General features: G+C 41.8%; 1 protein-coding gene across 1 annotated transcript in view; it reads right to left on the bottom strand.

Annotated features, from left to right (window-relative positions):
• LOC124775330 (dynein beta chain, ciliary-like) overlaps positions 1–23449 on the bottom strand; it is a 702744-nt gene that overhangs the window by 622388 nt on the left and 56907 nt on the right. Inside the window, exon 6 of the mRNA XM_047250162.1 lies at positions 11361–11513. Coding sequence (XP_047106118.1) covers positions 11361–11513 — 153 coding nt within the window. The remainder of the gene's footprint in view (positions 1–11360; positions 11514–23449) is intronic.

Below are 23449 nucleotides of genomic sequence, written 5' to 3'. Positions count from 1 at the left end.
GTGTGTGTGTGTGTGTGTGTGTGTGTGTGCGCGTGAGTGTATACCCGTCCTTTTTTCCCCCTAAGGTAAGTCTATCCGCTCCTGGGATTGGAATGACTCCTTACCCTCTCCCTTAAAACCCACATCCTTTCGTCTTTCCCTCTCCTTCCCTCTTTCCTGATGAGGCAACAGCTTGTTGTGAAAGCTTGAATTTTGTGTGTATCTTTGTGTTTGTTTGTGTGTCTGTCGACCTGCCAGCACTTTCATTTGGTAAGTCACATCATCTTTGTTTTATATATATGTATGTGTGGATGGATATGTGCGTGTGTGCGAGTGTATACCTGTCCTTTTTTCCCCCTAAGGTAAGTCTTTCCGCTCCCGGGATTGGAATGACTCCTTACCCTCTCCTTTAAAACCCACTTCCTTTCGTCTTCCCCTCTCCTTCCCTCTTTCCTGATGAGGCAACAATTTGTTGCGAAAGCTTGAATTTTGTGTGTATGTTTGTGTTTGTTTGTGTGTCTATCGACCTGCCAGCGTTTTTGTTCGGTAAGTCACCTCATCTTTGTATTTATATATAATTTTTCCCACGTGGAATGTTTCCTTCCATTATATTGATATCATTAATTTGAATCCAACAATTACGTTTGTTATTGTCACTGTTGCATTTCGAAATCTTTTCTGTCGTCTTATTTTCCTCTTTCTGTTTTTGCCAGTAGTTTCACTTTGGTTTCACTTTGAATTCACCTTCTCCTTTTTACCGTAATCTGCTATACTATTTTATCCCGCCTATATATATACTCAATAATACGTAACCCACTTCCAAACCATAACCAAAAAAATTTCTTGCCGCTTTCAGCACTACCGCCGCTATAATATCCACCGTTTTCTAGTTCACAAACAGCTCCTTTCACCTTTTAAACAACCATTTCGGCCAGTTCTAATAACTTTCGCTTTATTTCCATCTCCGTTTTTCCCACACCACTGATCATTTTTAGCCGCTTCCCACAGGTTTTAACGCGATTATTTCTTCGTCAGACAATTGTTAGTCTCATTTTCATAATCTGCCACCACAATACCACTCCTTTTAATATACTACACGCAGTTTTTTCGAAATTTTCCCGAATTTCTGCGTCCTTTAACGTGTTTTGGCGGCAACAACCACCTAACCTTTTTGCACATCGTTATCTACCAACCCAAGTCCAACATAGCCCAGCTGTAACCAACACCTTTTCGCCTTTTTTCATTCCAGATCTCCTGTTTCTTTCCGGTTCACCTTTATCTCTCCCCATATATTTTTATTTTCATTTTCATTTCACCTCATGTTAACACTTTCCACCTTCTAATACCATGTCACCCTCACAACACCCCCACAATGACCCCATTAAGTTTTATTTACATTCCCTCCGCAAACATGCCTTCGCCCTAGCCAGATTACACTCCCATATTCTATTTTCTCAGGCTTGTCTGACATTTGGCATCACCCCCAAAGGCCTTACACTTAAAGTTCCCATCTCTGGCTGCAACCCTTCCTTCCATCAGTCCCTATACCAGTTCCAAACTGAACAATCCATTGCCCTCACCCACCTAATCCTTCACCTACACATCAACTCAGCCAATGAACACACCCGTCAACTCCTATCCTTAATAAAAGTCCTTAATCTTTCCTCTCCCACATCCACACCGGCTGTCCAGAGCATCCTCCTACAGGCCAACCGTAAATTAGAACAGCATGCCACCCTCCACCTCAAAAAACTATCCAATCTCCTGGTTTCCCACCTCCGGAAAGGCAACTCACTCACCCTTCACAACCTTTCCAGCAAACCTCAACCTCCTCTCATTGCACACAAACCCAGTCTCTCCCATCTACTCAATCTCCCACTTCCAGCTCCACTCCCTCCAAAACCTCAAAATTCCGATCAACACAATCTGGAACCACAACACCCTAATTCAGTAGTTAACCTTTCCTCCAAACCTCTCTCCCAATCCGAAACCTCTGTCCTATCCAAAGGCCTCACCTTCAGCCCCACTCCCAGATTCAACCAAACAGCCCTCGTCAAAGATTTACTGTCCTACACTCGTACTCTCTGCTGGAAGTATCACTTTGCCACGAAGAAAAATGATCCTAATCCTACTCCTAATGATCCGACTCCTCAAGACACCATCCAAATTGAACCCTGCCTGGAACAGTTCCGTCCTCCGTCACAGCGGGACCCACCTCCTCTTCCTCAAAATCACCCTCTCCAAACCTTCCAAGAATATCTGACTTCCAGCCTTGCATCTCAATCCTTCTTAAAAAACCTTAATCCTACACCCAACATCACCACTGCTGAAGCCCAGGCTATCCGTGATCTGAAGGCTGACCGATCCATCATCATTCTTCCGGCAGACAAGGGTTCCACGACCGTGGTACTTGATCGTCGGGAGTATGTGGCTGAGGGACTGCGTCAGCTTTCAGACAACACCACATACAAAGTTTGCCAAGGTAACCCCATTCCCGATGTCCAGGCGGAGCTTCAAGGAATCCTCAGAACCTTAGGCCCCCTGCAAAACCTTTCACCTGACTCCATCAACCTCCTGACCCCACCGACACCCCGCACCCCTACCTTCTACCTTCTTCCTAAAATCCACAAACCCAATCATCCCGGCCGCCCCATTGTAGCTGGTTACCAAGCCCCCACAGAACGTATCTCTGCCTACGTAGATCAACACCTTCAACCCATTACATGCAGTCTCCCATCCTTCATCAAGGACACCAACCACTTCCTTGAACGCCTGGAATCCTTACCCAATCTGTTACCCCCGGAAACCATCCTTGTAACCATTGATGCCACGTCCTTATACACAAATATTCCGCACGTCCAGGGCCTCGCTGCGATGGAGCATTTCCTTTCACGCCGATCACCTGCCACCCTACCTAAAACCTCTTTCCTCATCACCTTAGCCAGCTTCATCCTGACCCACAACTTCTTCACTTTTGAAGGCCAGACATACCAACAATTAAAGGGAACAGCCATGGGTACCAGGATGGCCCCCTCGTACGCCAACCTATTCATGGGTCGCTTAGAGGAAGCCTTCTTGGTTACCCAAGTCTGCCAACCCAAAGTTTGGTACAGATTTATTGATGACATCTTCATGATCTGGACTCACAGTGAAGAAGAACTCCAGAATTTCCTCTCCAACCTCAACTCCTTTGGTTCCATCAGTTTCACCTGGTCCTACTCCAAATCCCATGCCACTTTCCTTGACGTTGACCTCCACCTGTCCAATGGCCAACTTCACACGTCTGTCCACATCAAACCCACCAACAAGCAACAGTACCTCCATTATGACAGCTGCCACCCATTCCACATCAAACGGTCCCTTCCCTACAGCCTAGGTCTTCGTGGCAAACGAATCTGCTCCAGTCCGGAATCCCTGAATCATTACACCAACAACCTGAAAACAGCTTTCGCATCCCGCAACTACCCTCCCGACCTGGTACAGAAGCAAATAACCAGAGCCACTTCCTCGTCCCCTCAAACCCAGAATCCCCCACAGAAGAACCACAAAAGTGCCCCACTTGTGACAGGATACTTTCCGGGACTGGACCAGACTCTGAATGTGGCTCTCCAGCAGGGATACGACTTCCTCAAATCCTGCCCTGAAATGAGATCCATCCTTCATGAAATCCTCCCCACTCCGCCAAGAGTGTCTTTCCGCCGTCCACCTAGCCTTCGTAACCTGTTAGTTCATCCCTATGAAATCCCCAAACCACCTTCCCTACCCTCTGGCTCCTATCCTTGTAACCGCCCCCGATGCAAAACCTGTCCCATGCACCCTCCCACCACTACCAACTCCAGTCCTGTAACCCGGAAGGTGTACACGATCAAAGGCAGAGCCACGTGTGAAAGCACCCACGTGATTTACCAACTGACCTGTCTACACTGTGACGCATTCTATGTGGGAATGACCAGCAACAAACTGTCCATTCGCATGAATAGACACAGGCAGACAGTGTTTGTTGGTAATGAGGATCACCCTGTGGCTAAACATGCCTTGGTGCACGGCCAGCACATCTTGGCACAGTGTTACACCGTCCGGGTTATCTGGATACTTCCCACCAACACCAACCTATCCGAACTCCGGAGATGGGAACTTGCCCTTCAGTATATCCTCTCTTCTCGTCATCCGCCAGGCCTCAATCTCCGCTAATTTCAAGTTGCCGCCACTCATACCTCACCTGTCTTTCAACAACTTCTTTGCCTCTACACTTCTGCCTCGACTGACATCTCTGCCCAAACTCTTTGTCTTTAAATATGTCTGCTTGTGTCTGTATGTGTGGATGGATATGTGCGTGTGTGCGAGTGTATACCTGTCCTTTTTTCCCCCTAAGGTAAGTCTTTCCGCTCCCGGGATTGGAATGACTCCTTACCCTCTCCTTTAAAACCCACTTCCTTTCGTCTTCCCCTCTCCTTCCCTCTTTCCTGATGAGGCAACAATTTGTTGCGAAAGCTTGAATTTTGTGTGTATGTTTGTGTGTCTATCGACCTGCCAGCGTTTTTGTTCGGTAAGTCACCTCATCTTTGTATATATATATATATATATATATATATATATATATATATATATATATATATATATATATATATATAAAAAAAAACAAAGATGATGTGACTTACCATACGAAAGCACTGGCAGGTCAATAGAAACACAAACAGACACATACATACACACAAAATTCAAGCTTTCGCAACAAACTGTTGCCTCATCAGGAAAGAGGGAAGGAGAGGGAAAGACGAAAGGAAGTGGGTTTTAATGGAGAGGGTAAGGAGTCATTCCAATCCCGGGAGCGGAAAGACTTACCTTAGGGGGAAAAAAGGACGGGTATACACTCGCACATACACACATATCCATCCACACATATACAGACACAAGCAGACATATTTAAAGACAAAGAGTTTGGGCAGAGATGTCAGTCGAGGCAGAAGTGCAGAGGCAAAGATGTTGTTGAATGACAGGTGAGGTATGAGTGGCGGCAACTTGAAATTAGCGGAGATTGAGGCCTGGTGGATAATGGGAAGAAAGGATATATTGAAGAGCAAGTTCCCATCTCCGGAGTTCGGATAGGTTGTTGTTAGTGGGAAGTATCCAGATAACCCGGACAGTGTAACACTGTGCCAAGATGTGCTGGCCGTGCACCAAGGCATGTTTAGCAACAGGGTGATCCTCATTACCAACAAACACTGTCTGCCTGTGTCCATTCCTGCGAATGGACAGTTTGTTGTTGGTCATTCCCACATAGAATGCGTCACAGTGTAGGCAAGTCAGTTGGTAGATCACGTGGGTGCTTTCACACGTGGCTCTGCGTTTGATCGTGTACATCTTCCGGGTTACAGGACTGGAGTAGATGGTGGTGGGAGGGTGCATGGGACAGGTTTTACACCGGGGGCGGTTACAAGGGTAGGAGCCAGAGGGTAGGGAAGGTGGTTTGGGGATTTCATAGGGATGAAGTAAGAGGTTACGAAGGTTAGGTGGACGGCGGAAAGACACTCTTGGTGGAGTGGGGAGGATTTCATGAAGGATGGATCTCATTTCAGGGCAGGATTTGAGGAAGTCGTATCCCTGCTGGAGAGCCACATTCAGAATCTGATCCAGTCCCGGAAAGTATCCTGTCACAAGTGGGGCACTTTTGTGGTTCTTCTGTGGGAGGTTCTGGGTTTGAGAGGATGAGGAAGTGGCTCTGGTTATTTGCTCCTGTACCAGGTCGGGAGGGTAGTTGCGGGATGCAAAAGCTGTTGTCAGGTTGTTGGTGTAATGCTTCAGGGATTCCGGACTGGAGCAGATTCGTTTGCCACGAAGACCTAGGCTGTAGAGAAGGGACCGTTTAATGTGGAATGGGTGGCAGCTGTCGTAATGGAGGTACTGTTGCTTGTTGGTGGGTTTGATGTGGATGGACGTGTGAAGCTGGCCATTGGACAGGTGGAGGTCAACATCAAGGAAAGTGGCATGGGATTTGGAGTAGGACCAGGTGAATCTGATGGAACTGAAGGAGTTGAGGTAACTATATATATATAAAGAGCCAAAAAGTACAGTGAAAGCAATAACACCTGTCCAAATAAAATAAAAGCTTTTTTTTTTTTTTTTTTTTGCTACTGCATACCATTTGTTTAAGGTATTCCAAATTAGTTAACATATCCTGTCAATCTTCACTGGATCACACGGTGCATTTTCAAGTTTTCCATTTTTCTAAAGTTTTTGTTAAAGATAGTTTTGTACCTGGAAAAGGTCTTCACATCACAGGAGCATATGCAGGTGGTGAGGTCACTGCAGGACAGTTTTAGTTCACTGTCTTCAAATGTGGTGGCATTGTCAGAAAGACTATCAATAATTTTGCACATTATAGAATATCCAGGATTCTGCTGGAAAACACTTTGCACTTTATCATTCACTTTCTCAGCCACATGACCACGAGCTTGCCCAACTCACTCTGGATGTGTCACACAATATCGAGGGCATCACACAGTTCAGAACCAGCACCTTCCAGTCATATGAAGGCTTTTGATACCACTGAAAAGTTGGTATTGACGTATGCTGGGTTTCCAGATGAGGTTTCTGTAAATACCTCTTTCAGAATTTTGATAGCATTTGATTCATAGCTATCAAGCTCACAAATTGGTGCAGTAATACTCAGCAGCACCGAACCAAGAACTCCATAGTGTAAGAACAGGCTAAGGGGGAAGGAAAGTGATGGTGCTTGTTCTTTGAATTTTTGCACCTGTAGCAGAGCTTTCACATAGGTTTTCTTGCCACAGCTCTGTGTAATGCATATGCAAGGTAACTGACATACACCGTAGTGGGGCAGAATATCTGAAGCCCTTGTCTGCTTTAGCCATGTATCAAACACCATCTGTTACTAGCAGTAATATGTATGTTATTTCTGTTCACACCATCCAGCCACAGTAGCTTCACAGAATTGTAAAACAAAATGGCAATTGTCAAGCTGTTTACCCTGTCGAGAGCGTCACATGTTAAGAGGAACATTTCTCCAGGCTCGTCAAATTTAAGAAAACAACAACATCATTTGCAACATAACACACGCCCACATTGTTAATTTCATCTATGGTCACACAGCTTTTGGTCAGCAGCATTAATTTATATTTCGTTGCACACCTCCATGCAGCACATGAATAAATAGTTCTTTCTCAATGTAGATTCATCTGGAACTGAATTTGTTGTGTGCTTCACCAAGAATTGTCTGAAGCATGGCTTCTTCATCTTCTAAAATGGCATGTTGCAAGATACTATCATCCCACATAAGTCCTTGAAGAAAGATTGCATGGTTGAAGCTGGACCTTTCTGTTCAAAATTATAGTGTTTGTATGCTGTCATTTTCAGCACTTCTCTTTACACAGCTGCTCTGATTGGCAGTATTACGGTGTTGTTGCATATGAAAGCACTTTCCTGTACTAAAATTAACTTCATACAGTCCACAAAATAATGCTTCCCCAAACTATAGTCCTGACTGACAAAGCTCTGCAGCAATTGTTGTGCTTATTTGTGGCAATATCATCTGAAAGATTGCCATGCGAGCAACATAGTCATGATTTTATTCTAGTGTCCTCAAATACATGACAAATTCATGCTTTTTTGGGAAAAGTTGGCTAAAATATAGCATATTGTGGCAAACGTTGGCCAAAATATGAATTATTACTGAAAAAGGTGTGAACATGACTTTACACACACAATAAAAATACATTTATCTACACTACTTTATCTGGATTCATGCATAAATTGTTGTAAAATTCACCCTAAAGTTCAGGGAAAATATATGACTTGTCATTAAAATCCAGGTCCCAATTATTGCACCTTGAATCCTGCCACCCAGATCTGTGATGGTGTCAAAGGACATTTATGCTATCATAGCTTTAACCTGAGTCAGAAAACAGCTACTCAACAGTGTACAAAATTATGTGTCGAATATAGTCCTACATCAACTTTACTACGCAGGTGCCTTAGGGATTGTGACGGCCTCCTGTGTCTGATACCTTCTTGCATTAGCACTTTATGTGCACGCTACTCTCATGATGCAGATACTCAGTGCATACCTGTGCAAACCAGATTGCTTCAGCACTCACGGAGTCTTGCATTTTAATAGTTTGAAAATTCTGCTGGCCATCATGATAGTTTGTACATATTTTTCTAGTATGTGTAGGCTGATCACATCCAAGTCAGCAATGTCAGAACAGCTGTAATAATATTCATCCAAACTACTTCTGCATGTCTTCCGGTACAATGGCCATGACAGCACATAAATTACTGGCATTCATATAAATCAGAACAATAAACATATATTGACAAGTACATATTGAAGATAACCAAGAACTTGTGATTTATAAACTGCAGCAAATTAATATTAAGCACGAAGTGTCTCTACTAAGCAAAGAAGTTCTCACTGTCTAATCCCATGGAGCATCACTAAACAAAACAACTACTGACACTGAAAAAAGAACACATCTGGTGGCTGGCCTTTGAACTCACTGGCACCTACAGAACACAGTGGGTGACTGTTTTTTTCACTACAGTCTATATAAAGAAACTACAGTCTGTATAAAGAAGACAACAAACTTGTTCACAATATATTATCAAGAATTGATTTCTGTGCAAATTTCATTACTTTGTATTAATACATATTTAATTTCACAATCTTTGGTTACTGCTATGATCCAAAAGTGTCTACTAATTTTGACTGATCCACAAATGATTAGCAGGTCTGTACCAGTTCATATTCAAAGTCCTCTTTGTGGTAGACACCAGTAATAATTTCCATGAACATATACCATAAAGTATGCATTTACGACATTATTCTACCCTCGATTTTCCATTTTTTTAAATGTACATTTGAGTTTACTGAGACTCCTTCGATTCTACTATAACCAATCTTAGTTAAGGACTGTAAGACTGGCGAGAAATGCTGCACACCATGCTCACTGATCACATAAATATGTTGCAGAATGTCTATGGCAGAACATTGGACATACAGACAAATGCAATGTCTGAAAACGAACTAGTTATAACTTTGAAACTCAAGTCACACTGTGACATATTCACAGGTTAAACTGAAAACTGCAGCAACGTTGTTCTTCAGGAAACATACACGTATTTCTAAGAATGTACACATGATAACACAACTACTGGACATACACTCCTCGACAATTCTGTGTGATAAAACTTATTTGCCTAGTCTGTGTGATTATTAAGCAATACACGAGCTGATACTTATCCTGCATGAAAGAACACTTTTGTGTGAGAAAAATTTAAATAAAAATTAATATTTAGTAATTTTAACTTACGTTTCTAGATAGTTTCCAATAAAATTAAATATGCAGATGATCAGTCAGTGTTGGCTGAGTCAAAGAAAGAACTACAATTAATGAGAGTGAGAATTGTAAAAGCGAGAAAAGAGTATGGACGGAGGATAAAAATAGGAAACATCAAAGTGATGGAAATCAGAAAACATGAAAAATCATTTGGGTACTTGGGAAGTTTGGTGATAGGGAATAGAAGCTGCTTAGGGAAAATAAAATATTCTATATCTACAGATAAAAGAACTTTTGAAATAATGAAAGGTTTGTTGGTAGCAAAATGCTTTCTGACAAAGTTAAAAAAGGGATTCACCAAGTGTCTTATCTGAAGTGAAATATCATATGGAAGCAAATACTGACAATCAAAAAAGAAAGAGGAAAATTACCAGAATACTTTTGAAATGTGGTGAAAGTGCTAAAAGTGAAACGGACCGACGGAATGACAAATGAAGAAGTATTTCCAAGAAGAAGAGAGTGAAGAGAACTAGTGTAAATGATATGTATGAAGAAAACATCCTGGATGTGACATGCAATGAACTGCGAAGAAATTGCCTGCAGTGAAGAGTTAATAAACGAAAATACTGCTGGGAAGAGAGGAAGAAGAAGACTTGGTATACTAGATGGCACTAAGAAAAGGACAAAGTTACAGGCAGATTAAGGAAGAGGTACAGGGCAGAGAGAGTGGAGTGTGCTCATTTACTATCTGTTGTAAGGTATACAGGGTGTACATAAAGTCCCAGAACACTTTCAATTATTTATTGCACAAGAACTAAACATTGTATAGATGTCATAAATATTGCATTTTGAAGAGAAACTCTGAAAGTTTTTTTTTTTTTTTCTTTTTTACAAACATTCGATATGCGAACCATGAGTGACCCGGCAGACATCAATACAGTAATCGAATTCTTGCCAGACCTGTCCCAGTATGGCATTGTCGTGTATTCTCTCCCAGAGCTCTGCTACATCACGTGGTAGAGGCGATCTTTAATGTGTCCCCACAGAAAAAAGTCACAAGGTGTTAGATCTGGTGATCAGGAAGGCCATTTCTGAAACAGCTTGCTCCGCACCTGAACTCGCCGTGTTTGCGACTAGCGCTAACTACCGGCACAGTAACAAAATGTGCTGTGGTGGTATACATGAAAAAAAACTTTCAGAGTTTCTCTTCAAAATGACATATGTTTGATACCTGTACAATGTTGGTTCTTGTGCAATAAATAATTGAAAGAGTTCCAGGACTTTATGTGCACCCTGTAATATATACCAAAAAGAAGGATGTTCACTAAAATAATAATTAGGTACACTGCCACAAACGCATCCAATCCTATTAAACATGATTCCTGCTGTTTTTAGGTTTCAGTTTTATTTTTATAAAACGACAAAGGTCTCTGCCTACCATCGCCCTCATTACGGGTGGGTCCCTCTCATTGTGGGGTCTGAATGACCAGCCCTTTCTTTTAACCTCTTCTTCCCCCCCTCTCCCCCCCCCCCCACCCTCTCAGCACCGCCACCCTTCCCCTAGGAAGAAACTATTATTTCCAAATGATAGGCATTGTGCCCATTTTATACATGTGTACCAGTAGTTTTACTCATTTTGCCTCCTGGAAGTAAATAATGGCTACCTATACCTATTCTGTCTCATAACTTCTTAGTTTTCTCGAATGAATTTTCTACTGATACAATTAAAAGAGAAAATTGACATAAAAAACAGTGATTCTTCAAAAGCCCTAAACTATGTAACCTTTCAAAAGAAACCACTTCATGTACAGCTGATGGCACAACTTCAACAGTTGCATCACGTGCCATCTGCAACACATTGTTCACAGGCACCTGCCACATATCAATCACAACTAAACCATTAATGATATACTGGATAAACTGAGAGTCACATATTTAGTTGTAGAATTTCAAACCCATTTTATTTCTAAATTTCAATTGTTGTATGTTCACTATTTACAGTACTGATCTTAGCTTCACTATGACAGTGACTTACAAAGCAAGACTTTAAAAATGTTAATTATCAGTCAAAAATTACAGTATTACCTGCTACTACATTACGGAACATTGACTTGAAGCATGGGAAATATGCACTATCAGTCAGCTCTAGTATTGAAGCCATATCCACAACTCGAGGGTCACGCATCTGATGGTACAAATTTTCCATGTTCTTCAGACGGTTATTCCAAAACAAAATTTCTGCACACAAAAGAAAAAAAAACAGTGTCATATGTAGCTTTGAATGAAATTAAATAAGCTCTTATTACTAAGAAAGGATTTGTAGCAATCTTTAAATACTTTATCTGTAATGTACAAAACAGTTGTGTTGTTCCATAATCGATTATGAAGAAAATCATGTCAGAAATGGCTCCTTCTGTGATAAACATTGGAAGTGAAATAATAGTTCATCTGATGTAAAAACAAAATGACTGTTAGTATAATTCAAGATACAGATAAATGTATTGCTCTCCAACACGGAAACAAGATGGCTGATGTAACATGATATAATAAATAAAATGGTTTACACTCCTGAAACAGAAAAACAATACATACGCAATGAGACTAACGATGCACCAACTTGTGTGTAAGGTGTACCACAACTGTTCGTGAATACATGAATATAATGACTTGCTACTAGGTTGCTGAAGGTACTCTACACTGTAATAGCAGTTGGTCATTAATAACTTGAATATTGCTTCATTAAATGTACACAACTTTTTCATTTCTTGTATATGGGCTGTAAGTTTGTAATACAATTTTATACCTTTAATGTCCCCCCCCATGAACCATGGACCTTGCCGTTGGTGGGGAGGCTTGCGTGCCTCAGCGATACAGATAGCCGTACCGTAGGTGCAACCACAACGGAGGGGTATCTGTTGAGAGGACAGACAAACATGTGGTTCCTGAAGAGGGGCAGCAGCCTTTTCAGTAGTTGCAAGGGCAACAGTCTGGATGATTGACTGATCTGGCCTTGTAACAATAACCAAAACGGCCTTGCTGTGCTGGTACTGCGAACGGCTGAAAGCAAGGGGAAACTACAGCCGTAATTTTTCCCGAGGGCATGCAGCTTTACTGTATGATTACATGATGATGGCGTCCTCTTGGGTAAAATATTCCGGAGGTAAAATAGTCCCCCATTCGGATCTCCGGGCGGGGACTACTCAAGAGGATGTCGTTATCAGGAGAAAGAAAACTGGCGTTCTACGGATCGGAGCGTGGAATGTCAGATCCCTTAATCGGGCAGGTAGGTTAGAAAATTTAAAAAGGGAAATGGATAGGTTGAAGTTAGATATAGTGGGAATTAGTGAAGTTCGGTGGCAGGAGGAACAAGACTTCTGGTCAGGTGACTACAGGGTTATAAACACAAAATCAAATAGGGGTAATGCAGGAGTAGGTTTAATAATGAATAGGAAAATAGGAATGCGGGTAAGCTGCTACAAACAGCATAGTGAACGCATTATTGTGGCCAAGATAGATACGAAGCCCACACCTACTACAGTAGTACAAGTTTATATGCCAACTAGCTCTGCAGATGACGAAGAAATTGAAGAAATGTATGATGAAATAAAAGAAATTATTCAGATTGTGAAGGGAGACGAAAATTTAATAGTCATGGGTGACTGGAATTCGAGTGTAGGAAAAGGGAGAGAAGGAAACATAGTAGGTGAATATGGATTGGGGGACAGAAATGAAAGAGGAAGCCGCCTGGTAGAATTTTGCATAGAGCACAACATAATCATAACTAACACTTGGTTTAAGAATCATGAAAGAAGGTTGTATACATGGAAGAACCCTGGAGATACTAAAAGGTATCAGATAGATTATATAATGGTAAGACAGAGATTTAGGAACCAGGTTTTAAATTGTAAGACATTTCCAGGGCCAGATGTGGACTCTGACCACAATCTATTGGTTATGACCTGTAGATTAAAACTGAAGAAACTGCAAAAAGGTGGGAATTTAAGGAGATGGGACCTGGATAAACTAAAAGAACCAGAGGTTGTACAGAGATTCAGGGAGAGCATAAGGGAGCAATTGACAGGAATGGGGGAAATAAATACAGCAGAAGAAGAATGGGTAGCTTTGAGGGATGAAGTAGTGAAGGCAGCAGAGGATCAAGTAGGTAAAAAGACGAGGGCTAGTAGAAATCCTTGGGTAACAGAAGAAATATTGAATTTAATTGATGAAAGGAGAAAATATAAAAATGCAGTAAGTGAAACAGGCAAAAAGGAATACAAACGTCTCAAAAATGAGATCGACAGGAAGTGCAAAATGGCTAAGCAGGGATGGCTAGAGGACAAATGTAAGGATGTAGAGGCCTATCTCACTAGGGGTAAGATAGATACCGCCTACAGGAAAATTAAAGAGACCTTTGGAGATAAGAGAACGACTTGTATGAATATCAAGAGCTCAGATGGAAACCCAGTTCTAAGCAAAGAAGGGAAAGCAGAAAGGTGGAAGGAGTATATAGAGGGTCTATACAAGGGCGATGTACTTGAGGACAATATTATGGAAATGGAAGAGGATGTAGATGAAGATGAAATGGGAGATATGATACTGCGTGAAGAGTTTGACAGAGCACTGAAAGACCTGAGTCGAAACAAGGCCCCCGGAGTAGACAATATTCCATTGAAACTACTGACGGCCGTGGGAGAGCCAGTCCTGACAAAACTCTACCATCTGGTGAGCAAGATGTATGAAACAGGCGAAATACCCTCAGACTTCAAGAAGAATATAATAATTCCAATCCCAAAGAAAGCAGGTGTTGACAGATGTGAAAATTACCGAACTATCAGCTTAATAAGTCACAGCTGCAAAATACTAACACGAATTCTTTACAGACGAATGGAAAAACTAGTAGAAGCTGACCTCAGGGAAGATCAGTTTGGATTCCGTAGAAACACTGGAACACGTGAGGCAATATTGACCTTACGACTTATCTTAGAAGAAAGATTAAGGAAAGGCAAACCTACGTTTCTAGCATTTGTAGACTTAGAGAAAGCTTTTGACAATGTTGATTGGAATACTCTCTTTCAAATTCTAATGGTGGCAGGGGTAAAATACAGGGAGCGAAAGGCTATTTACAATTTGTACAGAAACCAGATGGCAGTTATAAGAGTCGAGGGACATGAAAGGGAAGCAGTGGTTGGGAAGGGAGTAAGACAGGGTTGTAGCCTCTCCCCGATGTTGTTCAATCTGTATATTGAGCAAGCAGTAAAGGAAACAAAAGAAAAATTCGGAGTCGGTATTAAAATTCATGGAGAAGAAATAAAAACTTTGAGGTTCACCGATGACATTGTAATTCTGTCAGAGACAGCAAAGGACTTGGAAGAGCAGTTGAAGGGAATGGACAGTGTCTTGAAAGGAGGATATAAGTTGAACATCAACAAAAGCAAAACAAGGATAATGGAATGTAGTCTAATTAAGTCGGGTGATGCTGAGGGAATTAGATTAGGAAATGAGGCACTTAAAGTAGTAAAGGAGTTTTGCTATTTGGGGAGCAAAATAACTGATGATGGTCGAAGTAGAGAGGATATAAAATGTAGGCTGGCAATGGCAAGGAAAGCGTTTCTGAAGAAGAGAAATTTGTTAACATCCAGTATTGATTTAAGTGTCAGGAAGTCATTTCTGAAAGTATTCGTATGGAGTGTAGCCATGTATGGAAGTGAAACATGGACGATAAATAGTTTGGACAAGAAGAGAATAGAAGCTTTCGAAATGTGGTGCTACAGAAGAATGCTGAAGATAAGGTGGATAGATCACATAACTAATGAGGAAGTATTGAATAGGATTGGGGAGAAGAGAAGTTTGTGGAACAACTTGACTAGAAGAAGGGATCGGTTGGTAGGACATGTTCTGAGGCATCAAGAGATCACCAATTTAGTATTGGAGGGCAGCGTGGAGGGTAAAAATCGTAGAGGGAGACCAAGAGATGAATACACTAAGCAGATTCAGAAGGATGTAGGTTGCAGTAGGTACTGGGAGATGAAAAAGCTTGCACAGGATAGAGTAGCATGGAGAGCTGCATCAAACCAGTCTCAGGACTGAAGACCACAACAACAACAACCTTTAATGTTTGTTAGCTTTTGTGTAGTAGCCTTGTTTACTCTTTTTATATGGATATCACTGCACATTCTTATATTATATGAATGCAGACTTGGGTTGTTTTTTAAATTTTCAATGCCCCTTTTTATGTTAATTACACTTTTTTGTATTTAGAGGCATGGTAAAGGTAGAATATTTAGCTGTCAAAATATATGCTTGGAGGGTTTTTGTTATAACTTCAAGTTGAACAAATATATTGCAAGGAAGACGCAATACATGAAAGTCACAGATCAAGTAAACGGAGTAAGACGTGTGTACACTTCAACAGTCAAATCATAACTGAGTCCAAGTCTAGTGGCCGCTAGCTGACTGGCCACTTATGTGGCGCTGCTGCTGCATGGCTGGCAGACAGCGCCGCATGAGCGTAACTGCGCGGCGGCACTTTGAAAGATCGGCAAGTCACAACACTTTTCTCCCCTTTGAATTTTTTGCACAGGTCTTGATGGAGGTGGCCTGTAGATTGCTAACGTCCACAGGTGTTGTTTGACTGGCCGTTAAGTCTCGGGGAGGAGGCTTCCCGTATGGACGGAAGTGTCCCTGATGATAACGGGTCGAGATGACAGGAGGCGTGGGGGTCGTATCTGCTGGGGCCCCGTGCACCAATCTGCCCGTTGCGGCAAGTCCGGTTGTTATAACAGGAGACATGGGTGATGTGTCCGCGTCCGTAGGAGAAGGAGGCGAGTAGAGTTGCTCCGACAGATGATGGTCATCTGGTTCCTGCATGGGCACGTCTCCTGGTGGCATCAGTTCTTGTGCTGGCACTGATATGGTGGTAAGAGCACTGCATTGTGAGTAATGAGAGATTCCAGTATCCCGAGCGTCAGGTAGAGCCAAAGGGGTTGTAGCGGCATCCGGAACAGCCGTTGCCAGCACACGAGGCCGAAGCTGGTCCGAATGACGCACTGCAACACCCGTGTCCGTCTGGATTTCATACAGGCATTGGCCACAGTGTCGTAAGATGTGGCCAGGACTCCATTTTGGCTGCCTGCCATATCCCCGTACCCATACAAGGTCGTCGACGGTGAACCGGCCGAGCAAAGGCACCCGCGGCCGTGAAGTGGAAGGCCACAGAATATGAAGTAGCGTGCGGGGCTGTCGGCCATGTAAGAGCTCAGCCGGGCTGTGGTCGCCCATGGGGGTGAAATGGTAAGAAGCCAGAAATTGGAGAAGTGCATCATCAGCAGAAGAAGTCAGGAGTTTCCTCATCTGAGCCTTAAATGTGCGGACCAGTCGTTCAGCCTCACCGTTTGACTGTGGATGGAACAGAGGGGTTGTGACATGCATGACGCCGTGATGCGCTTAAAAATCCGCAAAATCGGAAGAGGCAAATTGCGGACCATTATCAGTAACAAGAGTAGAGGGAAGGCCTTCCAAAGAGAAAATGCGAGCTAGAGCATTGGTGGTTGCTGCGATGGTAGGCAACATGCAATGGACAATGAAAGGAAAGTTAGAGTAGACGTCAATAACGAGAAGCCAATAAGTACCTAAAAAAGTCAGCATGAATACGCTCCCAGGGCTTCTCAGGCGAAGGTCACGGTGCCAAAGATGACTTCAGGGCGGCGGCCTGTGACGCACAAGGGCCGCAGGCAGCGACCATGTGTGCGATTAGAGTCAATGCCGGGCCAATACACATGACAGCGCGCCAGAGATTTTGTGCGAGAGACACCCCAGTGCCCTTGGTGAATGAGGCGGAAGACCGAAGCACGCAAAGATGCAGGTACCACAACACGCGGCGAAGCATTTTTGGTGCAAAGAAGGATAACACCATCCCAAGCCGTGAGGCGGTAACGCAAAGCGTAGTAGTTCCGCAATGGATCAGAAGTCTTAGTGGATGGACGATCTGGCCAACCCTTCTGAATACAGCGTAAAACCCGGGAGAGGGTAGGGTCAGAACTCGTAGCAGCCGCCAGCCGGTCCCCGGTGATGGGGAACCCATCCACAACCCGCTGCTCGGCAACATCCAGGTGGAAACACAAAAGTTTGTCCCTATCTAACGCCAGATCAGGACCCATGGGAAGGCGAGACAGTGCATCATCATTCGAAAGTTGAGCCATCGGCCGGAAATGAATCTCATAATTGAAACGAGACAAGTAAAGAGCCCAACGCTGGAGGCGGTGTGCAGCCTTGTCGGGAAGTGACGATGGATGAAACAAGGAAACAAGTGGTTTGTGATCCGTAACAAGATGAAATTTAGATCCATAGAGAAAAACACCAAACTTATGAAGAGCATAAATAATGGCCAAAGCTTCTTTTTCAATTTGAGAATACCTTTGTTGGGCATCCGTGAGCGTTTTGGAGGCATAAGCAATGGGTTGTACAGAACTGTCAGAAAAACGGTGCGCAAGGACTGCACCGACCCTGTATTGAGAGGCGTCCATGGCAAGAACAAGAAGTTGGCCAGGTCGATAAGTAGCCAGGCACGGGGCCTGTTTCAGCATAGTCTTCAATTTCTGGAAAGCCGCATCGCATGACGCAGACCAGTGAAAAGGCATGTTTTTATGCAACAGGCGATGCAACAGCTGAGCCATCGAAGCAGCAGATGGTAAAGATTTGTGATAGTATGCTATTTTCCCCAAGAAGGCCTGCAGTTCCTTTAAAGATGTAGGGCGAGGAAGGGCATCGATCGCAGCAACAGTTTGCTGAAGCGGACGAATACCATCCCGAGAGTGTTGAAACCCCTAGTACGTGATAGACGCCTGAAAAAATTTTGATTTCCGAAGATTACACTTAAGACCGGCAGTCTGTAAGACATGAAAAAGTGTGCGGAGATTTTGAAGATGTTCATCAGTGGTGGAGCCAGTGACAACAATGTCGTCCTGGTAATTTATACACCCAGGGACAGTGAGCAATAATTGTTCCAAGAATCACTGAAAGAGAGCAGGGGCACTGGCAACCCCGAATGGCAATCGTTGGTATTGATAGAGGACGAAAGGCGTGTTAAGGACCAGAAACTGCCAGGAAGCAGCATCAAGAGGAAGTTGATGAAAAGCTTCTGACAGGTCAAGTTTAGAAAAATACTGGCCTCCAGCAAGTTTAGTGAACAATTCTTCAGGTCGAGGCACAGGGTAGGTGTCGATAAGGCATTTAGCATTTACAGTGGCTTTGAAAACAGTGAGACGATCCAGCTCCCGTTTGACCTGATCACGAAGGGCCACAGGAATGGGCCGAGCCCGAAAAAACTTAGTCCGAGCAGTGGGTTTGATCGTGATAAGAGCTTCAAAGTCGTTTGCATGGCCTAACCCAGGAGAAAAAAGGGACGAAAATGCCATCGACAAAGAATCCAATTGAGCATAAGGAATAGCATCAGAGACGATATTGACAGTCATCTATGGAGAACCCAAAAACACGAAAGGCATCAAAACCAAAAAGATTCTCCGCATTACTATGGTCAACCACAAATATGTGAACAGTGCGAACAACAGATTTGTAAGATACCTCAGCATCAAATTGTCCCAAGGGAGAAATCTGTTTATTGTAAGTCCGTAATTGCCTAGTGACAGGTGACAGGATTGGAGAACCCAACTGAAGATATGTCTGAGAATTGATGATAGTGGCAGCAGAACCAGTATCCACCTGCATGCGAACATCTCAACCATGTATTTGGACAGTGAGGAATAACTTCCCTGAAAGGGAAGAAGTACAATTGACAGACAACACAGAATCAGAATCAGCGTCATGTTCATGAACATCATGTATGCAGTCGGATTTGCAAACAGATGACACATGACCCTTTTTTTTGCATCTGTGATACACGGCCCAACATTGTGGACAATCTTCTCGTGAATGTTTCGTAAAACACCGCGGACATGAAGGAAGTTGCCATGGGTTTTGCTACAGTTTCTTAGTGGTTTGTTTAGGTTAGGCCGAGGCTGCGCTTGAGAGTGTACTGCGGCCACGTCGGCTGACGGGGACATGCCACACACTTTGTCAAGATCGCACAGAGGTTGTATTTCCCCGACGTCACCCCATGCCTCTATTTGCGCTCCAGCGGCGCGAGAAATTTCAAAAGACTGAGCGATGGATAGGACTTCATCTAGAGTCAGATTTGCCAACTGAAGGGCTCATTGCCTAACTTCTTTGTCGGGCGCCGATTGGATAATAACATCCCGTACCATGGAATTGGCGTAGGATTCTTTGTGAACTTCAGTAACAAATTGACACTTTCTACTGAGGCCGTGAAGTTCAGCAATCCAAGCGCGATAGGATTGATTCGGTTGTTTTTGACAACGATAAAAGGCAACACATGCGTTTGCTTTTGAAAATAGACAGACAGAAGTGAGCACATTTCAGTAAAGGACAAAGACGCAGGATCTTTCAAAAGAGCCAATTGTGACAACAACTGATACATTTGAGGTGAAATCCATGAAAGGAACAGTGACTTACATGTTTGTTCATCCGCAACATGAAATGCCAAGAAGTGCTGTCAAAGACGTTTTTCGTAATCAGACCAGTCTTCCGCCGTCTCATCGTAAGGAGGAAAAGTAGGTAGAGAGAATGATGAGAGACGCCCCAAATTTGATGCCGTGACGAAATCATGAATCACATTTGTGAGAATCGTTTGCTGTTCTATGAGACCTTGCAATAGTTACTCTAAAGTAGCCATCGAAACATGTAGGTCAACGTTGGAAAAGAAAAATTCCATCCTCGTCGCCAATTGTTATAACTTCAAGTTGAACAAATATATTTCAAGGAAGAAGCATACATGAAAGTCACAGATCAAGTAAACAGAGTAAGACGTGTGTACACTTTAACAGTCAAATCATAACTGAGTCCAAGTCTAGCTGCCGCTGGCTGGCTGGCCGCTTACATGGCACTGCTGCTGCATGGCTGGCAGACAGCGCCGCATGTAGAGGACGCGTGTAACTGCACAGCGGCACTTTGAAAGATCGGCGAGTCACAACAGTATTAGCCTGGAACTGTTTGTAATTATTCTAACAGCTCATTTTTGTAGTGCGAAGATGGTTCATGTAGTGTGAAGATGGTTTTTAGATTTTTCATATTATGACCCCAGAAGGTGAGGCCATAGGTAATAGCAGTGTGAATGTAAGTGAAGTAGACTGTTCTTCTACATTGTTTACTAGACACATTACTAATTACACGTAGTGCAAAGCCAGCGAAACTTAACTTGCTAGTGACATGTGGGCTTTCCGATCCAAATTTTCATCTATGTGGGCACCTAAAAATTTTGTGACAGCTACTCTCTTAACTTCTTTATTTTGTATTCTGAGAGCTAGGTCATTTTGTGACTTTGTTTTCATATAATGGATGTAATTAGTTTTGAAATATTTAAAGTTAACTTGTTCATTCAAACCAATTTTCTAAATATTAAAAACTATAGTTGCAGATGTTGGCAATACTTGGCCTTTGAAAAAACTGTTCTGATTTACAGACAAGAGATTGAATTTGTCAAGTAAATTTGTAATACAATGTTTGATGACTGTCTATATTACTTCTGAAACTATAGATAACAAAGCTATTGGTCTATGATTTCCAACTTATTGCCCTTTTATACAGTGGTTTTATTTTTGAAATATTTAATCTTTGTGGAAACACTCCTTCTGATAATGATATATTTATGATATGTGAGAGCAATTCTGACACAACACTAGCACATTTTATTACGCCCAAAGCAGGTAATTCATCAATCCCTGCAGACAATTTATTCTTCATTGTTTTTGTTATTCTTAGAACGTCTGGTTTATTTGTGGGGCACAGCAATATTGAATTGATACTTTGTTCTCTTTGAACACAGGTTTCACTATTCCTATGACAATTTTTACTCAGATTAATGGGAGTATTTATGAAGTAGTCATTTATGTAATTTACAAAGGTAAGATTTGTGAGTAAAACACCACGATCATCTTTTAAAACAATGTCCTCTTCGTTTTTAACATTTTTGTTTATTTCTTTTTTTTTCACTGCATTCCATATTGATTTGATGTGTTTGTTGACCCTAAAATTACTTTGTCAATGTGCATTGTTTTAGCATTTTCAATCACCTTCCTATAAATGTTCTTATATGTCTTAACATAGTCTGCAAATTGTTTGTCTTTGTTGTCTTTTTTTATTTGACTGAGATGTTTTAGGGTTTGACTAGATACTATGATAGCAGGCGATACCCACTGGCTGTCATTTCTTGGCATGACACTGATTTTTGTAAGCTTTTTTGGAAAACACATCTCAAATAGGTACATGAAAGTACTACAAAAAGCATTGTATGAGTCATCAGTTGTTGTTTTTGAAAATATATGTTCCCATTGTTAAAGTCTGAATAAAAGTATTTACTTTTTCTGTGCAGAAGTGTCTTTTATATTCTCACTTTTATTTTACTACCTTGGGTATAGAAGAATTTATACATGTGACAAGTGTGCTGTGATCTGAAAGGCCTAAGTTTACATTCTGTGCCTCAGTGACACTATCTTCGATGTTTGTGAAGATATTATCAAATAGGGAAGATGAAAACTGTTATTCTACTGGGTTTCACACACGGTGGTTTCATGTGACAGCTGTTTAGGGTACTCAGAAGCTGTCTCTTTTCTTCACTTTCAATCAACATGTTTAATTTAGATCCCCACATAAAAATAATACTGACAAAATATTGGGGCTATGGATAAAATTGAGAGATAGGAAAGTCTACAGAACACAACCAACAAATGTCTAATATTAAAATTCAACCTGGCGTACTGAAGTACTTCAGAATATCCAGTAAGAAAGACAGAGTGAAACTTCACAGACGGGTCAAAATTATTCAGTCATTTCAGATGGAAAATGGTAGCATAAACAAGTCAGAGCATCTGATAAACTGTCACTGTCTCAATTGTTTGTAATTAGGAAAGACCAATATAGCTAAATATACACCTTAAATTGCCTCATGTGGTAATAGTCCTTATACATATCACTTAGTTAAAATTATACAAATAGCTTTACATATCTTCAATATTCCTCGTGCGTTACTGCTAAAGACTCGACATAATATTGCTCAATTGCAAAATGAGGATCTGGTATGACCTTAAACATCTGTGGACCGAATGAAATGTGGAGGGACTTCCTAGGCATTATCTAGTTTCAACTTAAACTACTCATTAATTGTAGAAAACACATACTCCTTTGAATGCTTATCAAATTCCCTGAACCACAAAATAAAATCAGCATGTGTCACCTACTACATACATACACTAATTCTTGTACCATAGATCATGAATACGACATTTAGTAATGATGTGGAACGTGTCACTTTAACATAAGTTTTTTTTAAACAAAATAATTGATCAATTAATTAATTTTTTCCCTGTTACTACTTCATATCTAAGAGTTCATCTATTGAGTAGAAGGAGTTGTCATTCAGAAATTCTTTTAATTTACTTTTAAATTCGGTTCGCTATCTGTCGGACTTTTAATTCTATTTGGCAAATGACCAAAGATTTTTGTGGCAGCATAATTCACCCCTTTCTGTGCCAAAGTGAGATTTAATCCAGAATAGTGAATATCATCCTTTCTTCTAGTTTTATAGCTATGCACTTTGCTGTTATTTTTTCACTGGGATGGGTTATTAATGACAAATTTCATAAGTGAATATATGTATTGTGAAAGTACTGTGAATATCCTGAGTTCCTTAAATAAATGTCTGCAAGGTGATCTTGGGTGGGCTCCAGCTATTATTCTGATTACACGCTTTTGTGCATTGAATACTTTCTCTCTTACTGACGAATTGCCCTAAAAAATGATGCCATATGAAAGCAGTGAAAGAAAATAGGCATAGTAGGCTAATTTACTGATACGATTATCACCAAAATTTGCAATAACCCTAATAGCATAAGTAGCTGAACCTAATCGTTTCAGCAGATCATCGATGTGTTTCTTCCAATTCAATTTCTCATCAATACACACACCCAGAAATTTTGAGTATTCTACCTTAGCAACAGACTTACGTTCACAGTCTATATTTATCAATGGTGTTATGCCATTTACTGTACAGAATTGTATAAACTGTGTTTTCTCAAAATTTAGTGAGAGTCCATTTGCAGAGAACC

This window comes from Schistocerca piceifrons, chromosome 2 (genome assembly GCF_021461385.2).
Source record: "Schistocerca piceifrons isolate TAMUIC-IGC-003096 chromosome 2, iqSchPice1.1, whole genome shotgun sequence".
Taxonomy (NCBI): Eukaryota; Metazoa; Arthropoda; class Insecta; order Orthoptera; family Acrididae; genus Schistocerca; species Schistocerca piceifrons.
The sequence above is the reverse complement of the archived record's forward strand: the minus strand, read 5'-3'. Positions and strand labels throughout refer to the sequence as shown.